Here is a 19,963-nt window from a genome sequence, read left to right as displayed (position 1 = left end):
CAGGGGGTTGGACTAGAAGACCTCCAAGTTCCCTTCCAACTCTGCTATTGTATTGTATCTTTGCCCCAAGCTGGGTCCTGCCCTTGAGGGGGTCTTCGTGCAGTGACTGTGTTCAGGCCCTGGTGAAGTGGCTGCTCAGGAGGGCTTCCATCGCCTGCCCATCTCACTCGAAAGGAGCTGCTGAGTTCCAGGAGAAGCTGTGGAACACAAACACATCTGTAAAACAACTGGAGGCCTGCGTGCTGCGCTGGGCTCCAGACCCAGGACTCTGCTAGGATACCTCGGGTTGGAAATACCTCTTGGTAGAAGAGACTCTGTAGCTCAGGTGGGGGTCCCTGATGCTCTCTGAGATTGGTGATTTCCTTGCAGACCTTTCATGATCCAACTAGGGAACATCATCAGGGCTAGGAGGAGGAGTGGGGTTGCGGAGAGGAGGGAGAGGGGGAGGGGGAGGGGGAAGAGAAGGAGGAGGGGGAAGGAGGGGGGGGAGAGGACTGTGGGGGGTCCTTGGTGCTCTCTGAGCTTGGTGTTTTCCTTGCAGACATTTCATGATCCATCTAGGTAACCTCATCAGTGCTAGGAGGAGGAGGAGTGGGGCTGCTCTCTATTTATATAGAGGCTATCCCTATTTGTTGGTGAGGATGTTCTTGATGGTTTCTTGACTAGTTTATTGTTTATTCTAGAGTTGCAAACAACTCCTCAGTCAAGGAGCTACCAACTCAGAGACGCAACGGAGCCCATTCAACGTTGACCATACAAGCTGCTTGTAGAAGTAAATCCTGTAAATGCAGGGCAGAATTTTGGCCTGGTGGATGATCTCAAACTCACCTTGAAAAGGCTTTCCAATCGTCAAACGAGGCTGATTTCCCCAGATAAATGCATTTTGCCCTGGATCCGAGAGCATATTTAAATGCCCCGAGTGGAGCCTAGCCGAATGCATTGAGGTTACTGGCCCATCCAAGGCCAAGGAAAGAGCCGGGCAGGAAGAGGGAGGCCTTCGGAGGGGCTGGCGGCTCAGGCCGTGATGGGACCCCCTGATCAATGCGAGACTTTGACCCGTGAACCTTTTGAGGTTCTCTTTTGTAGGATGGGCACGTGGGAGTGTTGACTCTTGCCCCGGAAAATGGTTTTTCTTTCTTCCCCTTTGTCGTTTGGATTCTGGGGTGTTTAGAATGGATGGGGTGGAAAAGAAACATTGTTGTGGCCATTCAAAGAGAGAGAGAGAGACAGAGAGAGAGAGACAGAGGCAGAAAAAGAGAAAGAAAGACCAAAAGAGAGACTAAAAGAGAAAGAAAGAGAGAGAGAGAGACAGCGAGACAGAAAGAGAGAAAGATTAAAAGAGAGAATGAGAGTAAGAGAGAGAGAAAAAAGAGAGAGAGACAGAAAGCAAGAAAGAAAATGAGGGAGGCAGAAAGACAGAGACTGAAAAAGAGACACAGAGAGAGAGAGAGAGAGAGAGAAAGGGAGTGAGAAAGAAAATGAGAGGCCGAAAAGAAAGAAAAAGAAAGAAAGAAACCCTGAATGAGAGAGAGAGAAAGGAAAAGGGGGATAGATAGAAAGGAGGAGAGAAAGAGAAGGAAAAAGGAGAGGAAAAGAAAAAGAGTCAGAAAGAGAGAAAGAGAGAGAGGGAGAGGGAGAGAAAGGAAGAGAAAAAGAAAAGGGAGACAAAAAGAGAAAAAGAAAGAAAGGGAGACAGAGAAAAAGGCAGAAAGAGAGAGAGAGAGGGGGGGAGAGACAGAAAGAGAAAGGAAGAGAGAAAGAGAGAGGGGGGGGGAGCATCTTTGGTGTATAATAGAGTGAGCCATCACCCATTTTTCCTGTCCTTTGGGCGGGGGGGGGAGGGAGAGATTGGGAGATTAAAAACATGCTGATTTATTCCCCTTCTCTCTGTTCTCCGATTGATCCTTCCGATGATTCGTCTGTCTGAGATTCTGGGCTGTTTGACAGCCTTACAAAGGGAAGAACGGGGGTGGGGGGGGGCATCGGGTGGCTGGGGGGGTCTTTGTGGCTTCTCTCAAATTGCCGGTCAGCATTTTGGAGACCACCGAAAGTTCTGCAGCTGAGCGGCGAGACTCCACTTTGCCCCCCCCCCCCGCCAAAAATCAATACGGTATATACAGGAAGTCCTCGGTTGACGGCCACAATTGGGAGCAGAATTTCCGCCACCAAGCCAGGCGGTTCTTAAGCGAGCTGCACCTGATTTTACAACGTTTTTGCCAAAGTTGTTATGCGAATCACACGGTGGTTAAGTGAATTATTGGGCCATTAAGCAAATCCAGCCTGAGTTGGCGGAAGACATCCATCTGTGTGGCTCCTCAAAGCAGCAATCCTAGGTAGGTTTTCCTGGTTTTCAGGCTGGGTGCTTGGTTGTGTGAAAACTATCATTCCTGGTTATTTCTTGGTTCCCTGCATATTGTAGTATTAGGACATTGTCTTGTCCTCTGTAGCAGCAACCACCAAGTGGTGATCCATGGACCACTGATGGTCCACGCAGAAACATTATTATTTGCATTTTTTATATTGCACTAAATCAGGGGTCCTCAAACTGCGGCCCCTGGGAAGGAGACGTACAATGGACGCTTGTGTTGCTGCAGAGAGTCTCCCCCTTCGGGGTCTTTTGGGGCGGGTCAGAGGGGGTCAGAAATTCCGACTTGGGGTCTGCTTCGGCCTCCTGGGGGGGGGGGGCTTTGGGCGAAGGCTGGAGGGAAGAGCCGCTGGTGGCGAAGAGCCGGAGGGCCTCGTTCCAGTGGAACTGCGTCATGGCCTGGAACTGGCTGACCATCTCAGCCCCCTGAGTCTCCAGGCGCCGGTACTTGGCCTTGCCCTCCCACAGGTCTCCCCTCTGCTTGGAAACCCTATGCTCCTAGTCCTCAGCAAGGTGCTCCTGCTGAGCCTCCTTCTCGGCCAGATCCGATTTGAACTGAGCTGTTTTGCCAATTCTTTCCCCTGGGGGCCGCTTAGCTCCAGCAACGGCTTCCTCCTTGGGATCCTAAGGGGCCCGGATGGCCAGGGGAGGAGGGGCTGGGAGGGGAGGAGGGGCGAGTAGAGGCTGGCAAGGCGCCCCTCGATGTGAGTGACATCGAGTTGGCCATGCCCACTCAGTCACATGACCACACAGCCACGCCTACCCCGCCGGTCATTAGGCAGATCCTATTAGTGGTCTGCGGGATTTAAAATGATGAATTTAGTGGTCCCTGAGATCCGAAAGGTTGGTGACCTCCTGCTCTGTAAAGTCTTCTCCACTCAATCCCCAAAGTGCCAACCGGTTTGGAGAGAGGCCAGTGGTCGCCAGAGGAGTTTCGGGTTGGATGAAGGGCCAGCCAGCCCCCTTAACTGGGCTCTGCAGCAGGGGATTCCCCACCCCACCCCGGTCTCCTTTATACTTCCTGTTTTGCAAAATCTTTGGATTTTCTCTTCCCAGAAACCCACCTCTCTCCCAAATATTCTCCCTTCAAGGAGCCAGCCGTGTGCAGCAGCAGCAGCCAAAAAGGCTAAGACAATCCTCGCTCGGTTGCATAAACAGAGGCATAGCATTGAAACCAGGTGAAGTATTAGTAGTGCTTTGTAAAGCCGTCGTAAGGCCCCACCTGGAATCCTGCGTCCAGTTGTGGTCAACACATCGCACACAAAAAACGTTGAGACTTTGGGAAAAGTGCAGAGAAGAGCAACCGAAATGATCCAAAGGGGTGAAGGTGAAAACCTCTGAAGAAGAGTTGCAGGATTTTGGCACGGCTGGTCTAGAGAAGAGGAGGACTGAGGGAGGGACAAGATATGCTAGAACTATTCCATTTGGGCATGGGGCGGGGTTGGACTAGATGACCCACAAGGTCCCTCCCAACTCTGTTCATCTGTTTTAATCCAGTATCTGAGGGGCTGCCCCAGAGAGGGGGAGGGGGTCAACCGATTCTCCAAAGCACCTGATGGCAAGACAAAAAAAAATGGATGGAAACTAATCAAGGAGAGAAGCGACCTGGAATTGAGGAGAAACTTCCTAAAAGTGTGGACAAGGAATCAGTGGAACAGCTTGCCACCAGAAGCTGTGGCTGCTTTGTCCTTGGAGGTTTTCAAGAAGGGACTGGACAGCCACTCGTCTAAAATAGTGTAGGCTCTCCTGCTTGGGCAGGGGGTTGGACTAGAAGACCTCTAAGGTCCCTTCCAACTCTGTTAATTAATCAGTGGAACAGCTTGCATTCAGAAATTGTAGGTTCTTCATCTCTGGAGGCTTTCAAGAAGAGACTGGACAGCCACTTGTCTGGAATGGTAGATGGCCTCCTGCTTGAGCAGGGGGTTGGACTAGAAGACCTCCGAGGTCCCCTCCATCTCGATTCCGATTGAAACATTTTTCCCCATTCAGTCGCGATCAGCAATCCACTCTCCCCTGCAAGAGATTCAGGAGGCCACCCAAGTCGCCAATTTTCCTTCCTTTCTCTTCTACACCCAGGGGTGAAATGCTACCAGTTCGGTCTTTGGGACCGCTGATCTTCGGCACACACCCGCCCCCAAAATCATTTTTAAGGATATTTTTTTTTACTATAGGTTCTCCGGAAATGTGGGGGTGGGGGTGGGGACTATAAACCTGGCACTAAAAGCAGCTTCAGAGGATAATCCAGGGCTAGAGGGACCAGGAGGTCATCTAGTCCAACCCTGCTCCAGCAGGACGTTGTGAAAGTGAGTTTCTGTCTTGTGATCCTCCAGTTACATGACCACATAGCCACGCCCACCTCCACCAAGCCACGCAAGCCACGCCTACAGAACCGGTAATAACTTTTTTTAGATTTCACCACTGCCCACATCCCAGCTGCCTCGATCGCTTCCATCTTCCTAAAGATTTGGGGAGGTCTTTTCCTAACCCTGCAGCTTGCAAAAGACAAGCGGTTTATTACAGTTTATTAGGATTTGTATGCCGCCCACTCTCAAGAGACTCAGGGCGGCTTACAGATAAAAAAACGGGGAGGAAGAACAGACATTAAAATTGCACAACATTCATATATCTTAGAATGGGGCTGGATGAAATCAAATCAGCCCCAGGCTTGCTGGGACAGCCAGGTCTTAATCGCTTTGCGGAAGGCCGGAAGGGTAGTAAGGGTCCGGATCTCCACGGGGAGATCGTTCCAAAGGGCCGGAGCTGCTACAGAGAAGACCCTCCCCCGGGGGGTCACCAGCCGACATTGACCGGCAGATGGAATCCGGAGGAGGCCTAGTCTGTGCGATCTTATGGGTCTCTGGGAGGTAAATGGCAGGAGGCGGTCTCTCAGGTAGCCAGGTCCGATACCATGTAGGGCTTTAAAAGTCACGACTAGCACCTTGAAACGTGTCCGGAGACCAATGGGCAGCCAGTGCAGCTCGCGGAGGATAGGTGTCACGTGGGTGTATCTAGGTACCCCCACAATCGCTCGCACAGCTGCATTCTGGACAAACTGAAGTCTTCGGACACTCTTCAAGGGCAGCCCCATGTAGAGTGTGTTACAGTAATCCAGTCTTGAGGTGATGAGGGCGTGAGTGACCATCCGAAGGGCCTCCCGGTCCAGATAGGGTTGCAACTGGTGCACCAGGTGAACCTGGGCAAAGGCCCCCCTGGTCACAGCCAACAAATGATGTTCTAACATCAGCTGCGGATCCAGGAGGACTCCCAAATTGCGAGCCCTCTCTGAGGGGCGTATAGTTTCACCCCCCAGGCTAAGAGATGGCATAGCTGGACCATCCTTGGGAGGGAGCATCAATAGCCACTCAGTCTTGTCGGGATTGAGCGCAAGCTTGTTCGCTCCCATCCAGACCCTGACAGCCTCCAGGCACTGGCACATCACTTCTACCGCTTCGCTGAATTGGCACGGGGCGGACAGATACAACTGTGTATCGTCCGCATATTGGTGGTATTTAATCCCGTGCTGGCATATGATCTCACCCAGCGGCTTCATGTAGATATTAAAGAGGAGGGGGAACAGGACCGAGCCATGAGGCACCCCATATTTTAGGGGCCTAGGGGTCGATCTCTGCCCTCCGACCAACACCGACTGCGACCTGTCCGAGAGGTAGGAGGAGAACCACCGAAGGACGGTGCCTCCCACCCCCACCTCTCGTAACCGCCACAGAAGGATACCATGGTCGATGGTATCGAAGGCCACCGAGAGGTCAAGGAGCACTAGGACGGAGGTGTGACCCCCATCCCTGGCTCTCCAGAGATCATTGATCAGTGCGACCAAAGTAGTTTCCGTGCTGTAACCAGGCCTGAAAACCGACTGAAAGGGATCCAGATAATCAGACAATCCTGCTTGTCACTCACTCTCTCTGGTTTTTTGAACCAAATTGGCCCCAAAAAAGGTCAGTTTCTCTGCCTCTACAGCAACTGTTATAGCTGAAAGATGCGATGATGCAACAGGGGAAGTCCTGGTCAGCCAGCCAAGCGCCCGCAGATTGTAAAACCGCCAGGTTGGCTGAGCTGGGCCGGGTTTGGAGCCATCCCAAAGTCTCCAGTGTTGGGAGGAAGCCAGGAGTCTGGGGGAGGTCTTGGGTCTCTCCAGCCTCTTTGGAAGCAGCTTAGTAGCTTCTTCTTCTTCTTCTTCTTCTTCTTCTTCTTCTTCTTCGTCTTCGTCTTCGTCTTCGTCTTCGTCTTCGTCTTCGTCTTCTTCAATTTTGAATACAATGGTTGTCCCATTTTACAGAAGAAAAAAAAGTAACATATACTGATAGTGATAATAATACCTATAATAGAATAGAATAAGGAATAGAATAGAATATGAATTAGGAATAGACTAGAAAAGAAAAGGAATAGAATACAGAATAGAATAGAATAGAATAGAATATGAATTAAGAATAGAATAGAAAAGGAATAAAATAGAATAAGGAATGGAATGGAATAAGGAATAGAATAGAATAATGAATAGAATAGAATAAGGAATGGAATAGAATAAGGAATGGAATAGAATATGAATTAGGAATAGAATAGAATAATAGTGTTGGAAGGGACCTTGGAGGTCTTCCAGTCCAGCCCTCTTTTCAAGCAGGAGATCCTGTACCATTTCAGACAATTGTCCAGATTTTCCTGTCTGTTCTTGAAAACCTCCAGCAATGGAGACTTCCTACAACTTCTGGAGGCAAGTTGTTCTGCTGGTTAATTGTTCTGATTAATTGGTAGGAAAACCTGCCTGGTCAATTTTGTGAGGTTGGACATTTGCAGGATGTGGGGGTCCTGATTTGGGGTCAAAGCATCCCTGGGAGGGGGAGGGAATTTGGACAAGTCAAGATGGGGGAGGGCCGAGATGTCACAATTGAAGACCCAACTGTTTATTATTATGATTACCATTTCTTTACATGCGTTGTATATTTGTGTCATCCACGTCAAAATAAGACAGAACTTTGGGAAGTTGCAGTTCGCAGCTTGGCTATTTTACAAAACACACACACACACAAACACACACACACCCTTTTTGGGCTTCAGCCCAAAGCCAATAAACCAAAGCATCATCCACGGAAGTAAAAAAAAAATATATATGTCCATCTGGGCCCAGAATGAGCTGAGAACTCTTTCTTGCCACAACGGTTCTGGGAATGGCTGCAGTCGTAAAGTGAATTGCACGGTCCTTAAACGAATCCGACTTCTCCCGTCGGACTTCTGCCTGTCGGAAGCTGGCTGGGATGGGCTGCCGGTGGTGACCGTGTGATTCCTGGGAGGCTCCGCATTGCCAATCGCCCGATTTTGATCGTGTAACGGTGAGGGGGGGGGAATGCTGCGGCGGTCGTAAGTGTGAGGATCGGCCGTACGTCGCTTCTGTCCCACGTCGTAACTTCGAAGGATTGCTAGACGAGGGGTTATAAGTTGAGGACTGTCAAGAGCGACCCATAGGAGGTGGCTGATGTCACCTGACGTCCAGCATAAAGAGGTCCAAACTTGGCAACTGTAAGATTGGTGGACTTCGTGGCTGGCTGGCTGGGGAATCCTGAGGAGTTGAAGAACACCAAACTTACAGTTGCCAAAGTTGGAGGCCCTCATTTTGCCTCCGGATGAAACCGATCTTCCCTGCTTTGAGATTTTTTTGCTCAGAACTTCCTTCCTTTTTAGCGCTGAGAAAATGTGGCTTGGAAGTGAACCAGCCACTCATTGCAATAAAGCTTAAAAGTCAGCGCTATTTATCTCGGGTGGTGAGTAATTCAGTAAACACCACACCGTATCCCGGGTGCGAGAAAGCGCTGGGCAATTCCTTCTCCTCTTTGCTGGGGCTCATTAAAATGCTTTTAGATCTCCAGCCAACCTGTGGCTCAGGGCAGGCGCATCCCAGCGGACAGGACCGTTTCCCAGGCTGGGGGTGGGGGTCGGGGGGAAGCTCTTTCGAAACTTTAAGATGGGAGGGGTCTTCCAGGGTCGCTGGCAGGTTGTGTGTATCGGGGGTCAAAGGCAACCCTTTCAGCTTTTCCTTGTTGTTGGTTGCGAATCTTGTCCGACCCATCATGGCCCTATGGACCACATTCCTCCAGGACTTCCCATCCTCTACCATCCCCTGGAGTCCAAAATTGCTCCAAAGGCTTCAGAGTTTGGAAACATCGAATAAAGAGCAGGAAGGGACCTGGGAGGTCTTCTAGTCCGCTGGGCGAACTGCTGGGCGAGATCATTCGGAGGCACGGGATAAAATACCACCAATATGCGGACGATACGCAACTGTATCTGTCCGCCCCGTGCCAACTCAATGAAGCGGTGGACGTGATGAACCGGGGTCTTGAGGCCGTTAAGAACTGGATGAGCGCTAACAAACTGGTACTCAACCCGGACAAGACCGAGTGGCTGTTGTGTTTCCCTCCCAACAATTTGGCCAATGTTCCAACACTTAGGCTGGGGGGTCAAATTTTATACCCCTCAGATAGGGTCCGCAACTTGGGAGTCCTCCTGGATCCACAGCTGACTTTTGACCACCAGTTGTTGGCTGTGACCAGGGGGGCATTTGCCCAGGTTCGCCTGGTCCGTCAGTTGCGGCCCTACCTAAACCGGGAGGCTCTCGCAACAGTCACTCGAGCCCTTGTGATCTCTAGGCTGGAATACTGCAATGGGCTCTACATGGGGTTGCCCTTGAAGAGCATCCGGCGACTGCAGTTAGTCCAGAATGCGGCCGCGCGAGTGATAGTGGGCGCACCGCGGTTCGCCCACGTTACACCCGTCCTCCGCGAGCTGCACTGGCTACCTGTCGGTCTCCGGGTGCGCTTCAGGGTACTGATGACCACCTTTAAAGCACTCCATGGTAGTGGATCTGGGTACTTGAGAGACCGCCTTCTGCCGATTACCTCCCTCCGACCGATTAGATCGCACAGACTGGGCCTCCTCCGAATCCCATCCGCCAGTCAATGTCGACTGGCGACCACACGGAGGAGAGCCTTTTCTGTTGCAGCTCCGACCCTGTGGAACGACCTCCCCGTCGAGATCCGTACCCTCACCACCATCCAGACCTTCCGCGCAGCCCTCAAGATCTGGCTCTCCCATCAGGCCTGGGGATAGGTTCCCAATTCACCCGCCCGAGTGTTTGATTGCTGAATGAAAGTTGTGTTTTATTATTTTCTTCTGTTCACACATTGTTTGTCTTCTGATATTGCACCCCCTTCCCTGTGATTGTAAGCCACCCTGAGTCCCCTCAGGGAGAAGGGCGGCCTATAAATCTTAATAAAATGTCAAAATGTCAAATGTCAAAATAGTCCACCCTCTGCTCGAGTGGGAGACCGTGTGTGTCTGTGTGTGTGTGTTTGTGTGTGTGTGTACATACATATACCTATATTTGTGTTGCATTTTTGTTGATAAATAAATAAAGGGAGATTAGTATAGATCTATTTCAAGCTATTTCGCTCTCATCAGCTAGCCTTACTGGGATTTGAACCTGGGCTGTTTTTACATATTAGGCAGTTATATTAACCTCTAACAAAAAACACTTTAGATAGATAGATAGATAGGGAGGGAGGGGGGGGAGAGAGAGAGAGATGGAAAGAAAGAGATAGATAGATAGATAGATAGATAGATAGATAGATAGATAGATAGATAGATAGATAGATAGATAGAGATAGATAGAGATAGATAGATAGATAGATAGATAGATAGATAGATAGAGAGGGAGGGAGGGAGGGGGAGAGAGATAGATAGAAAGAAAGAGATACATGGATAGATGGAGATAGATAGATAGATAGATAGATAGATAGATAGATAGATAGATAGATAGATAGATAGATAGATATAGATAGGGAGGGAGGGAGAGAGGGAGAGAGAGAGATAGATAGACAGAAAGAAGGAGATACATGGATAGATGGAGATGGATAGATAGATAGATAGATAGATAGGGAGGGAGGGAGGGAGGGAGGGCAGGTGGGTTGGCTGTGCCCCCTCCAGCTCATTCAAGGGTTAACAGCCCTGCCTGGTTGAGCTGGCGCCTTTTCAGCTGGCACGGCGCCCATTCTCATCCGCTGCCGTGCCAAGCTTTGGAACAGCGGTGACTTCAAATCCTGACTCATGACATGGGAGCCCTGCCTGGCAGCTCCTCAAACCCTTCGGAATGCAAATTGCTTGCAGGATCGGTGCCAAGCTGATCTGGAAGGTGAGAGTTGGCACGCAGGCAGGCACGCCAGGCCAAGCCAAGGGGTTTCCCCATTTTTTCCCCGCCAGCGGACAGTGAAAGTTTATTCCGTGCTGCTTGAGGGCATAACAGGGCACTGGGTAGGACTGGCAGCGTGCCGTAACATTACATTTCTGTAATTTCTGATTCTCCGTCATCCAGGTCATGGTTGGTTTATTTACTTATTTATTGGAATTTGTCAACAATGAGAACAAGAATGAAAGAATAAAAATACAGGGACGAGAGGCCCCTTACGGCACTTATAAAGGTCCTCCCTGCTTGGTTGCCCCTTTTTCAGGAGGCAACATTTCGCTTCTCATCCAAGAAGCTTCTTCCGCTCTGACCGGATGGTGGGAAAGGGAAGGATTTATTCTCCTTGCAGACGGCTGATCCTTTGCATCCTTTTGAGAGGGTCCTTGAGGCCACTTGGAGGTTTTACCTGTGTCCTCAGGGGGGTCACCTGAGTGGTGCAAATGGTTCCTGTAGTCTGCAATTTTTCCCTCTGGAAATCCCTTCCTACTCCCACCCGTTTCCAAGGGTCTTCACCCCAAATTGCATAGCTAAAGGTCTGTAGAGATTCTCCATCATCCAGGTCAAGGTTGTCCCAAAGGCAACTGGACTTTCTGGTTTCCAAGTGTGGCCTTCCCAAGGCTTTATAACGTGGTATTAACGCTTCATGTCCTCTTGATTCTATCCCTCCGTTTATGCAGCTTAGGATTGCATTGGCTGTTTTGGCAGCTGCAGCGCACAGCTGGCTTGTATTTAAGTGGTTGTCCACTAAGATTTTGACGGTCATTTTTTCATATTATGACAATCAAAACTGAATGCAGGATTCCAAGTGTGGCCTTACCAAAGCCTTATAAAGCAGAATTCACATTTTACATGCTCTTGATTCTATGCCTCTGTTGATGCAGCCTGGGATTCTCTTGGCTGCTAATCTGCTTTGGCTTCTGTGGTTGAGTTGTGAGTCTTCCCTATAAAACTCCCGGGGATCGGAAGAGGCCTCGAGTTTCCCCCCTTCCTTCCCCATCAATTCTCCTTCCTGGATGCTAAGAGGTCAGAGGTCATCCGGGAACTGCCCCCTTCTTGCTAATTGCCCTGATGAAGGGGGGAGGGGGGAGCAGGGGCTTCGCATGTAATCCCTACAGGTGTCCGCGAAGGAGGAGGAGGCTCAGCGGAGACCAGGGGCTGTCATCAAATATTTATCTCTCCCACCCGCAGAGAGGTTAAAGGTCGCTACTGGGGTGGGGGGCTGGTGGCAGTCAGCTATGGCTCTCTTGGGGGTCCGGCAAGCGGACTCCATCCATCACGGCTCAGCCAGAAGATGAGGAACTGGAGCTGCCCTTTGCAGCTTACAAGCTTCAGGAATTGGGGAGGGGGAGAATCAGACTGTAACGCCCCCCCCCCAGCTGGCCATACAGCCCCTACAACTTGTTCTGGGGCAGAGGAGGGGTCTCTCGCTGGAAGGAAAGAGGGGGGAGCCCAGGAGGAAAACAGATTGTTGGGTTTTGGATTTTTTGCAATGGCCAAAAACTTCCCCTGGTGCTGGAGGGGGTAACCAGGCACCCCCCTCCCCCCACTGAGAGGGTCTCAGTTTGATGTTGGTTCACCTCTGGACATCTTGGCTGGAAGAGAGGTTTTTTGGGGGGGGGGATCAGTTCTCTCCTGGACAGCAAATGGAAAACAGCGAATAACAATTTTGGTGGTTAGGGAAGGAAGGAAGGAAGGAGAGAAAGAGAAAGGAAGAATAAATAGGACAGAAGACCACAGAGGTTTTATAGTTTTAATCAAATTTTATTTGTGGCTTTAAGTTTGGAGCAGGAGATGCCCAGAGTTGACTAGAAGATGGGTGGCTGCATGAAAGAGAGAGAGAGGAAGGGAGGGAGGTTGGGTGGATGGAGGGAGGGAGGGCGGGCGTGACAGAGAGACAGAGAGAAAAGGAGAAGGGAGGGAAGAAGGATGGAGAGAGGGGGGGGAGGAGAGAGGAGAAGGAAGGAAGAAAGGATGGAAGGAGAAGGAGGGTCTGAGGGACAGAGAGAGAGAGAGAGAGAAAGGAGCAGGAAGGAGGGAGGGAGGAACAGAGAGAGGGAGAAGGAAGGAAGGTTGGCTGGAGGGAGGGTGGAAGAGAGAAGGAAAAGGAAGGAAGAAAGGAAGGGAAGGGAGGAAGGATGGGTGGGTGTGTTCTTCCCCCTGAAGAAGGAGCCAGCAGGGCCAGAGGCTGCAGGCATCTCTGGGGTGGGGGAAGTCTGGGCAATGGGGGGGGGGGGCACTTAAACTGGGTAAGGCAGCCTTTCCCTGCAACTGCCTCGGTTGGATGTGGTAGGGAGACCACTAAGAGATTCGAGGACGGGGTTAAGAGGAAAACTGAAAAGAACCACACACACACCAAGGAGGAGGAACACACACACACACACAAACAAACAAACAAACAAACACCCTTTGTATAATGCAGAATTTGGGGGGGGGAGAGATGCACAGGATTAGCCCTGCACTTTTTCTCCTGTTCATATAGCGCCCAACTCATTACGCAAAGCAAGTCTGAGTGGCTCAGCCAGGCCTCATTGCCCTTCCAGCTACCCGGGGTGGGGTGGGGTGGGGTCTCTTGTCAGTCCCCCCTCCCTCCCCAGACTGATTCCCACTGTTTCTTTCCTCCCTGCAGCTCTACGAGTTGGACGGAGACCCCAAGCGGAAGGAATTCCTGGACGATCTCTTCAGCTTCATGCAGAAGAGAGGTGAGTGTGAGTGTGTGTGTGTGTGTGTCCCTCCCTCCCTCCCATCAAAAAAAATCTTCCTTCCTTCCTTCCTTTCTCAAGGTTGACTCAGCCTTCCATCCTTCCGAGGTGGGTAAAATGAGGACCCAGATTGTTGGGGGCAATATGCTGACTCTGTAAACCGCTTAGAGAGGCCTGAAAGCCCTATGAAGCGGTATATAAGTCTAACTGCTATTGCTATTGCTACTTTCTTCCTCTCATTCCTATTTCCTCCTTCCCTCCCTCCCATCTTCCTTCCTTCCCTTCCCTTCCTTCCCTTCCTTCCTTCCTTCCTTTCATTCCCATTTCCTCCTTCCATCCCTCCCTCCCTCCCTCCCTCCCACCCTCCTTCCTTCCTTCCTTCCTTCCTTCCTTCCTTCCTTCTTCCCCTCCCAGAGCAATCCCTGCCCCTCCCACTTAATTAGCCCCCCCATTAACCTGGCCCTTTGCCTGTCGGGCTGATTGAGAGCAGTTTCCTCCGTCCAGCGGTTGGCAAAAGGCTCTAATTGATGGCAACCCCTGGATTGGCGTCAGAGGCCGTGTGTGTGTGTGTGTGTGTGTGTGTGTGTGTTGGGGGGGGCTGTATGGCTTGATGGGGCGGGGGGAGGTGAGGTCAGAGGTTAAAGCATTTATCGAATCCCCTCAATTGCTGGAGCTTCCTCTTTATCCCAATCGGGCCGATAACAAAACCCGGCACGGAGGGTCCTCCATCAAGGCTGCCATTAGGCGGCTCTGGGGCTGAATAAGACCCCTTCCCCCCCACACACACACACCCCAGGGCTGCCACGGGTGTGGTCAAAAAAGTCAAGATGGAGGCCAGAGCAGGCCGAATCAACTCCCTCTGCTTGTCTCTCAAGGCCAAGCACAGGATGCTATCGGCAAGAGTGCCCCTGAGCTTATGCAGAGTTCACTTATTACTCCTGCAAAGCTGGGAAGGGCTGCAGGTAGCCCTCAACTCACAGCCACAGCTGAGTCCCACTTTCCTGTTGATCAGGGAGACGGTTGTTCAGTGAATTTTACGACCTTTCTTGCCACAGTTGTTAAGTGAATCACAGTTGTTAAGTGAATCTGGCTTCCCCATTGACTTTGAGTTTCAGAAGGTCGCAAAAGTGGGGAGCCGGTGAACCCCAGGACACAGCAGCTGTCCCAGGGCACAGGCCGGGTGCCAGGAGTTCAGGTTATGATGAGGGAGGGAGGAAGGCAGGAAAATGGGAGAGAGGAAAAAGGAAAGGAGGAAGAGAAGGAAGGAGGGAAAGCGAGGGAAGGAAGGGAAGGAAGGAAGGAAGGAAGGAAGGAAGGAAAGAAGGAGGGGAGGAAGAAAAGTGAAGGAAGTTTAGGGAGGGAGGGAGGCAGGAAAATGGAAGGGAGGGAATAAGAGGCAGGTCAGTGAGGAAAAGGAAGGAGGGAGGAAGAAGGAAGGGAGTGAGAAAAAGGAAGGAAAGGAGAAAAGGAGAAGGAAGGGGGAGGGAGGGAGGAAGACAAGTGTGAAAAAGGAAGGGAGGGAAGATGGGGAGGAAGGGAGGAAGGAAAGGAGAAGGAAGGGGGAGGGAGGGAGAAAGGAAGGAAGATGAGGGAGAAAAAGGCAGGGAGGGAGGGAGGATGGAGAGGAAAGAAGGAAGGAAAGGAGGAGGAAGGGAGGGAGGAAGGAAAGAATGGGAAAAGGAAGGGAGGGGGGAGGGAGAGGAAGACTAGTGAGAAAATGGGAGGAAGGAAGGATGGAAGGAAGGAAAATAAGATGAGTGAGAAGAAGGAGGAAAGGAGGAGGGAGGGAGAGAAGGAAGGAAGACGAGTGAGGAGAAGAAGGGCGGAAGGGAGGAAAGAATGAAGGGAAGGAAGGAAGGATCTGGGCTGCCTGCAGACGACAGGAGGGCCCCCTCCTCTAAAGATGCTCCTGGTCCTCATTATTCTCCCTGAACTAATTAAGTGGCTTCTCCTGCTGGCGATAAGGGTGCTAATTAAGAGCTTTTCTTGAGGCTCTACAGCTCTATTGGAAAGCCCTTTGTGAGGCTCCTGCAGGAGATCGAATCCCCCAGGGGGTGGGGGGGGGGGACATGCTGATTCTGCTGGGGGGGGTCTGTTGATGCCCATCGATTGCCTCTAGGAGAGATAAGGTGCCCCCCCCTTGCCTGAAGGAGAGAGAAATCACACTTAGCGGAGCCTCTGCCTGTCTTGTTGGTCCTGGGAACGAGATCTCCTTTTCCGGCACAATGTGGACATCACCCCCCCCCCCCCCGTGAGAAGCTGGTGGGGTGGGTGGGTGAGGGGTTGAAGCCCCCTCACCCCTTGTGCTCCAGCCTTCCTGGACTTTGTGCTTCCCCTCCATGCTGGCTGGGGATGATGGGCCTTGCCTTAAGAGGGAGGGAGGCTGCCGCCCTCCTTGCCCAAACTGGCATCTTGTAGAATCACAGGGCTGGGAGGGACCTTGGAGGTCCTCTAGTCCAACCCCCTGTTAAATAGAAGACCCTCTACCATTCTGCACAAATGGCTGTCCAGTCTCTTCTTGAAAGCCTCCAGGGATGGAGCAGCCACAACCTCTGAAGGCAAGACCTTGCGCTGGTTAATTAACAGAAGAACAGAGTTGGAAGGGACCTTGGAGGTCTTCTAGTCCAACCCCTGGCTCGAGCAAGAGACCTTCTAACCATGATGGTGAACCTATGGCACGTGTGCCGGAAGTGGCGTGCAGAGCAATTTCTCCAGGCCCTCCAGCCGCCACCCGTTGCCAGAAACCGGAAGACCAGGTGTCCAGTGCGCATGCCAGAAAGTGGAAGCTCAGCTCCCCAACGCGCGCTTGTGCGCCAAGGAGCTGCTCTTCCAGTTTCCAGCACTCCCGTGTGCACAAAGACCGGTTGGCCGGTGCACATGGCAGCATGAGCCAGCCGGCTAATCTTCGCATGTGCATGCGCACCAGAAACTGGAAGAGTAGGTGATTGGTGCACATGCGCACACTGGAAAGCAGAAGCTCAGCTTCCCGGTTGATGCATGCATGCCAGGTAACGGCTCTTGTGGTTTCTCTTGCTCCCGCGCATACGTCCCCAGTGCTCCCCCACGCAGGCTCAGTTTTGGCACTCGGTGCCAGAAAGATTCGCCAACACAGCTATATATCATTTCAGACAAGCGGTTGTTTGTGTCTCTTCTTAAAACCCTCCAGTGATGGAGCCCCCACAACCTCTGGTGGCAAGCTGTTCCACTGGTTAATTGTCCTCCCTGTTAGGAAGTTTCTCCTTAATTCCAAGTTGCTTCTCTCCTTCGTTAGTTTCCATCCGTTGCTTCTTCTCCTGCCTTCAGGGGCTTTGGAGGATAGGTTGACCCCCCCCCCTCTCTCTTCGTGGCAGCCCCTCAAGTACCAGGAGGCTGATATCGGATCTCTCTTCCTCCCCATAAAAAAATCCAGGCCCATTATTAATTTCTTTGCTTCAAGAAAGAATCTCGCAAGCGTGGCTTCCTAAGAGCCCTGCAGTGTAGGCTGGCATTGATCCCCAGCCCACAGCTGAGAAGCCTTGAGAGAAAGACCCCCCCCCCCAAAAAAAAGTTGCTGGCAAGTTGGTGAAAATGGTTCTCCCAAAAGTCTTTCTGGTTTTTCTTTTGAAGGCATTTCTCTTCTCTTCCAACAGGCTTCTTCAGCTCTGACCGGATGGTGGGGAAAGGAAGGATTTTATATCCCTTGCAGACAGAACTGGTCCTTTGCAGCCTTTTGAGAGGGTCCTTGAGGCCACTTGGGGGTTTCTCTGTGTCCTCAGGGTCTCCTGAGTGGTGCAAATGGTTCCTGTAGCCCATAATTTTTGGGGAATCCGTTGAAATAGTCAAAAATCTGCTGGAAACAGACCAACCTCCGAGTGGCCTCAAGGACCCTCTCAAAGGATGCAAAGGACCAGATGGCTGAAAGGAATATAAAATCCTTCCCAGCCATCCAGTCAGAGCGGAGGAAGCTTCTTGGATGGGAAGCGAAGCGTCTTCAAAAGAAAAACACCAGAAAGTCCCAGTTGCCTCTTGAGAGAGAGAGAAAAGCCCCTTTGGGAGAACCAGGACCTTGGATGATTGAGGATCTCTGGAGACAAGTGAAAAGGGAGTTTCCCCCAGCAGGATCAGAAGCAGAGTGGAATTGACACCAGGAGTGTACAAATTGCACAACCAACGTTCATCTGCAACCGGGACTTCCTCTCACCTCTTTCCATGACGTTCACGGCATCCTTTTTCCCCCACCACGGGTGGAGGCGTCAAACGAGGAAGGAGCCTGGACTGATTACGTAGACGAAATTATGTGAATGTTTCCTTTCATGGATTGCAGGGAGGCCTCGACTTATGGCCACAATGGAACTCCAACATTTCTGTTGTTAAGCAGGACTGTTGTTAATTGAATTTTGTCTCATTTTACGGCCTTTCTTGCCCCGGTTGTTAAGCGAATCAGGATGGTTGTTAAGTGAATCTGGCTTCCCCGTTGGCTTTGCTGGTCACAAAAGGGGATCCCATGACCCCAGGATGCTGCGACCATCGTAAATAGGAGTCAATGGTCGTAAATGTGAAAACTGGTCTTAAGTCACTTTTTTCAGGGCCGTCGTAACTCCGAACAGTCACTAAACGAGGCACGCTGAGGACTTCCAGCACGTTTTAGATGAGCCATGCCTGAGAATGCTCCATGAGAGCTAGAAACTTGCTTTTGGGAAGCCAGGCTGGGATTTCTGATGGCTGCTTTGCTTTAGAACTCCCCCCACCCCACCCCACCCCACCCCCCACCCCTTGTGACTCACAGCCGCAAATTGGTTGGTCCTGCCACAATCACCGCATTGCTGGGCGATGATGCTACCAGGGCAGAACAGGTTGTGTTTGTGTGTTTGTGTGTTTTTTACAATATTTATCCAGTCTGGGAGTTTCTGGAGAAACTGGTTCTTCTTGATCTTCCTCTCCCTGCAAGGCCATCCCACTTTGGGGGGGGGGGTTGGGGGCTTAAAGGGGGAGGAGGGTCCCAAGTAGAGGTGGAGAAGAGGCTCTTCCTTGCCCCCCCACCCACCTCTCCCAGGCATTGGAATTAGTGTGGGGGGGGGGTTTCTGGGGCCTCCCCTGCCCCTTTTTCTTGGCTCAGGAGCTCTCCTCCCCCCCTCCCCCTGCTCAGCCCTGGGTGGGCTGGCTGACCCTTGGCAGGGAAGCGGACGGCCTCTCCAGGACTGACCAAGCCGGCCCAGCCTGTCTTCTCTCTTGGCCCTCCCCAAAGCCCCCGGGGGCTGCGCGGCTGAAGGTCTGCGCTCTGCTTTTGGCTCTGCAGGGAAAGGGACACCCTGCAGGCCACAGAGGGATCTGCACCGTGTGTGTCTGTGTGTTTGTGTGCGTGTGTGTGGTGTCGTTCCTCCCCCCACCCTCCAGGGTCCAGGTAAGAATTAAAACTGGACTCACTCTGGCTGCCTCATCTCGAAAGGGAGCCACCCCTGAACTTGGGTCTTGGGAACTCTCTGAGTTGGGTCGTGTTCTTGCAGACGTTTCGTGACCCAACTAGGTAACGTCATCAGTGCTAGAAGGGAGTGGGGTTGGAAGAGGAGGAGGAAGAGGAGGAGGACTGTAGGGTCCTTGGTGCTCTCGGAGCTTGACGGTTTTCTTGCAGACCTTTCATGGCCCAACTACGTTATGGTCATCAATGCTAGAAGGGAGTGGGCTGTGGGGAGAGGAGGAGGAGGAGGAGGAGGAGAACCTTAGGCTCCTTAATGCTCTCTGAGCTTGGGTGCTTTCTTGCCAATGTTTTTACCTAACTAGGTAACACCATCAGTGTTAAAAGGAAGAGGGGTTGGTGGACAGGAGGAGGAGGAGGAGGAGGAGAACTGTGAACCTCTTGGAACCCTCTTGAGTTGGGTGGTTTCCTTGCGTTTCGTGACCCAACTGGGTAACGTCATCAGTGCTAGAAGGGAGGGAGGTTTGGGAGGAGGACAATGACAACTATGGAGACCTTGGTGCCCTCTGAGCTTTGTTGTTTACTTGCAGACGTTTCGTGACCCAACTGGGTAACATCATCAGTGCTAGAAGGGAGTGGAGTTGCTTTCTGTTTACACATAAACTTCTAGCTCTGAAGATGTTACCTAGTTGGGTCATGAAACGCCTGCAGGAAAACAATTAAGCTCAGAAACCAACAAGGACCCCTCAGTCCTCCTCCTCCTCCTCTTCCCCTTCCCCTTCCCCCTTCTCCTCCTTCCTTCTAGCATTGATAATGTTCCCCAGTTGGGTCATGAAACATGAAACATGAAACATCTGCAAGAAAACAACCAAGTTCAGAGAGCACCAAGTATCCCACAGTTCTCTCCTCCTCTTCCTCCTGCTCCTCTTCCTCCTCCTCCTCCTCCTCCTCCTCCTCCTCCTCCTCCTCCTCCTCCTCCTCCTCCTCCTCCTCCTCCTCCTCCTCCTCCTCCTCCTCTTCTTCCTCCTTTCTCCTTTTCCAGAAAAAAAAACACCATATCCAGAAAAATTCCCCCGTCCAGTTTCTCTGCCTGGACCACTTTTAAGATTTGGGGAGTTCAACTCCCAGAATTCCTCAGCCAGTATCGGAGTTGAGTTGCACAGGATTTAAAACCGTTGGTGCCCAGGACCATAAGGACCGTTTCTTCCCAAATACTCACCTGCAAACCGCTTCCTGCATGAACCCCCATACAAAGGCTGCAC

At 51.5% G+C, this 19,963-nt stretch overlaps 1 protein-coding gene across 1 annotated transcript in view; it reads left to right on the top strand.

The window, feature by feature from the left end:
* The window catches only part of ARID3C (AT-rich interaction domain 3C), a 77,363-nt gene that overhangs the window by 40,172 nt on the left and 17,228 nt on the right, over nucleotides 1-19,963 (top strand). The window contains exon 3 of the mRNA XM_032213924.1: nucleotides 13,237-13,309. Within this exon, the coding sequence (XP_032069815.1) occupies nucleotides 13,237-13,309 (73 nt within the window). The remainder of the gene's footprint in view (nucleotides 1-13,236; nucleotides 13,310-19,963) is intronic.

This window comes from Thamnophis elegans, chromosome 3, assembly GCF_009769535.1.
Source record: "Thamnophis elegans isolate rThaEle1 chromosome 3, rThaEle1.pri, whole genome shotgun sequence".
In the NCBI taxonomy this organism is placed as follows: domain Eukaryota; kingdom Metazoa; phylum Chordata; class Lepidosauria; order Squamata; family Colubridae; genus Thamnophis; species Thamnophis elegans.
Note: the sequence above shows the minus strand (reverse complement) of the source record. Positions and strands in the feature narration are given on the sequence as shown.